We start from the raw sequence: 3,216 nt of genomic DNA on the forward strand, positions 1-3,216 counted from the left end.
AAGTGCCCACGCACACTCCCAAACATTCACAACTCGATTGCTTCACAGCCGTCTGGAGCGATGTGTGGATATCGTGATTGCAGTTTATTTTCTTTAAATGTGACATATTTGTCATCAGGCTGGCAGACTGAAGCTACTTAACCAATTCAGACCGGATCACGCATCTATGCGTAGTTACCATTAAGACCGGCAAACGCCATACAGGCTGTTGTTTTGCGGTGAGTTGTGGGTTCCAGGATAGAGTTAAAAATAGCCCTTGTTCTCTGGTTTCCTTTTATTTCTTCAAACATCACATAGAGCAGTAAATGTGGTCACGTACAAACTAAAGCAGAGTAAACACAGTAACACTGAGAACTTGACATAACAAAAAGCTGAAAACTTTATTTTTCTAATTAACATTAAACATGATCATACTTAAAATATAATAAATCATGCAGCCTACACCATAATTTAAAGGGTCGCTGCTGCAGCTTTGTATTGCAATTCCAAGAAGATGGAGAGCTCAAAACACATGGCATTATAATAAAAATATTCACAAACAAAGCAGGAGATATACCCGCGACTGTACCAAGCTGCTTCTAATAAAGTACCATAATACAAACAATAGCATTTTTCATTCATGTCCTGCAGGACATCTCTCGTTTGAGAGATTACACACGCGCTGTTCTGAAAGAACTTTTTTTTTTGTACTCTGGCTGACTCATGAATAAAACCTCTTCAGTAAAAAATAATAGCTGATGGAATCGAAGCAGCAGTTTGTGGAAGCGATCCATTCAGACACTTGTAAATATATGTGTGAATGCAAATATGTTGTACTCCAGTCTTCAGGTACCTCATGAAAGTAGTTAACAAGAAAGCTAATGTGGATGGGCACGTAGCAGACGATGAACACGATCATGTTTGCTGTTACAATGCCAATGATGCTTTTTTTCCCCTCTGACTTATTATCAATCTTTGTCAAAATACAGATGATCCGACTGGAACAGAACAACATGATCACCAGTGGAAGGAGGAAGCCTAGACCTTCCAGGATCACAATGAACTTTACCGTAAGAGTTATATTTTTACATCTTTCATAACATGTCCAGAGGCTATCAGGCTTGTTCTCATCTTTAAATATAACAGTCACTGTCACCAGGAGTGCCCAAATGACCAAACAGACGACAAAAGCTGTCTCTTTCTTCCTCCTCCACGATCTGGCCTGCATGGGGAACCTTATCACTATGTAGCGATGGAAGCTGATGGCGGCCGTGGTGAAGATACTGGCATACATGTTGATGAAATGTATGTTAATGAAGACAGTGCAGAAGCGAGTCTTAGGCAGGCAGTAGAAGGCATCATAGACCCTGAAGGGAAGGAAGAGGACGAGGGCAAAATCGGCTATAGCCAGGTTCAACATGTAGATGTGCGTGTCCGTCCAGGAGTTCCGTTTGGCGATGAAGGCCCACAGAGCAGCAGCATTGACAAGGAAACCCAGTACAAATACCACACCATAACCCACACCCTGAAGGGTGTCCACTTTGCAAGTGGTACTAGTGACATTGATGCACATAGTGGAATTCATCCTTAGGAAGTGTCGCTGTAACACAATTAAATACAGTTAGCAAATGCATCATTCACACATTCACAGCATTAATGCTCATTCAGTGCAGCATGGGCCTGCTCTATTAAAGCATGAGTTCACATTTTATGAGTCTGTCTCAGAAGAACACTTGCTGGCTAATGTGTACATTGAAACACATTATGTTGGCTTGTTGAGATCTCTCTGAAGAGACTTCAAATACACGACCCTCGTTCTGTGTTCAGCCAAATCCACTGGGTGTCTTTCAAAATCATTTTAGTTCAAATTCTAACGTAATATACACTCACTCTCCTGTTCATTAGGTACAGTAGTGAAAACGAATGCACTCTCATATAAAAGTGCATTTGAGTCCCTTTGTGTTTTCAGTTTGTAGGCTGTGGTTTGTTGTACTATTGAATTGTATTCAGTTGTAGCAACACATCGTGAGTCTCTTAGAATAACTGCCTGGGTCTTTTTTTGGCCACTGTTACAATATTAATAAAAAATACCAATGTGTTTGCCAAAATTTTTTATTTTTTTTGTTTTGTTTTGTTTTCCGAAAACATTAAAATATGACTTGGGCAATGTTATGCGGCTATTGACATGTTTCTATTATTTTGGCAACCTTATTTTAGTCAGTGGGCTATATAACCAACACTTTTGTGTTGAATTCAATACGGTTTAGAAGCACCACAATCTACGTCCTCCAAAATGATCACATGCTTGAATTGGAACCTTTCTCATGGTGTTTCAACATAAACTGAGCAATATAACTAACTATAAATGAAACTAAAATTTATTGCAAGGCTGTTGTTTTTTTTGAGGAAGTGGTTTATCACTTGCACGGCAATTCTCAGTTTTATCTTCAAAGTCTGAGCCACAATAGTTCAGCTGAGATGAAGCTGTGGCTAGTCTAACAGCATGTGGCAGAAGACTTTAACTTAGAATAATATGTAAAGTGCCATGGCCAAATGTATTTATGTAACCTTATCACTGTATGCAACGTAGCGTCAGAACACGTCACCGCAGAACTTGAACTTTCAGTGTTTACTATGCATTCAGTTTTCTTCAAAAAAAGGGATACTAATATCTGACGGTCATGTATTATTGCTGACAACAGGAAAAAAACACTTATTAACTTATCATTTTCCAAACGTCCAGCTACATAGCGCAACTAGGAGCCATCAGTAATAAACAGTCAAAATTAGAAAATGAAACAAAGAAACAGGTTTGAGTTCTAGATAAGATACATGTTTATGCAAATAAATTTTCTGAAAGTCAAAGGAACCCATATCAAGTGTTTGTTGCTGTCCAAAGTTAACCAGTAAAAAACAAGACTTACCAAAGGAGTCGTGCTCTAGTTCATAAATCTTTCTAAACTGATTCTAGGGGCAGTTGCATCAGCATGTCTTCCAGCACTGAGCATCATTTCCTCTGTCTTCGGAAAATGGTGTGACTAGTTGTAGTATGAGTTGACAACCCAATTATCACAGCAGTAGTGGTTAGTTGGACGGCAGAGTTCCGGTTCTCCTTTCTGTTTGTGACATGAAGCTGAGCGACAAATTAAGCTGAACCACACAGACGTAAGAGACGTGCATATAGGCACGTAAAAAATGAAAATGATGCATATGCAAATGCAGGCTGTGGCTTGGCGA

The 3,216-nt window shown here is 39.3% G+C and overlaps 1 protein-coding gene across 1 annotated transcript; it reads right to left on the reverse strand.

Annotated features, from left to right (window-relative positions):
- Positions 1-700: 700 nt before the first annotated feature.
- Positions 701-1,989, reverse strand: LOC311489063 (G-protein coupled receptor 35-like; the record flags this gene model as incomplete). Its single annotated transcript, XM_084545962.1, has 1 exon — positions 701-1,989. The coding sequence occupies exon 1, from the start codon at positions 1,562-1,564 to the stop codon at positions 701-703; it is 864 nt and encodes a 287-aa protein (XP_084402088.1). The 5' UTR covers positions 1,565-1,989.
- Positions 1,990-3,216: the final 1,227 nt, after the last annotated feature.

The sequence above is a fragment of the Chelon labrosus genome (genome assembly GCF_963514085.1).
Source record: "Chelon labrosus genome assembly, chromosome: 6".
Classification (NCBI taxonomy): Eukaryota; Metazoa; Chordata; class Actinopteri; order Mugiliformes; family Mugilidae; genus Chelon; species Chelon labrosus.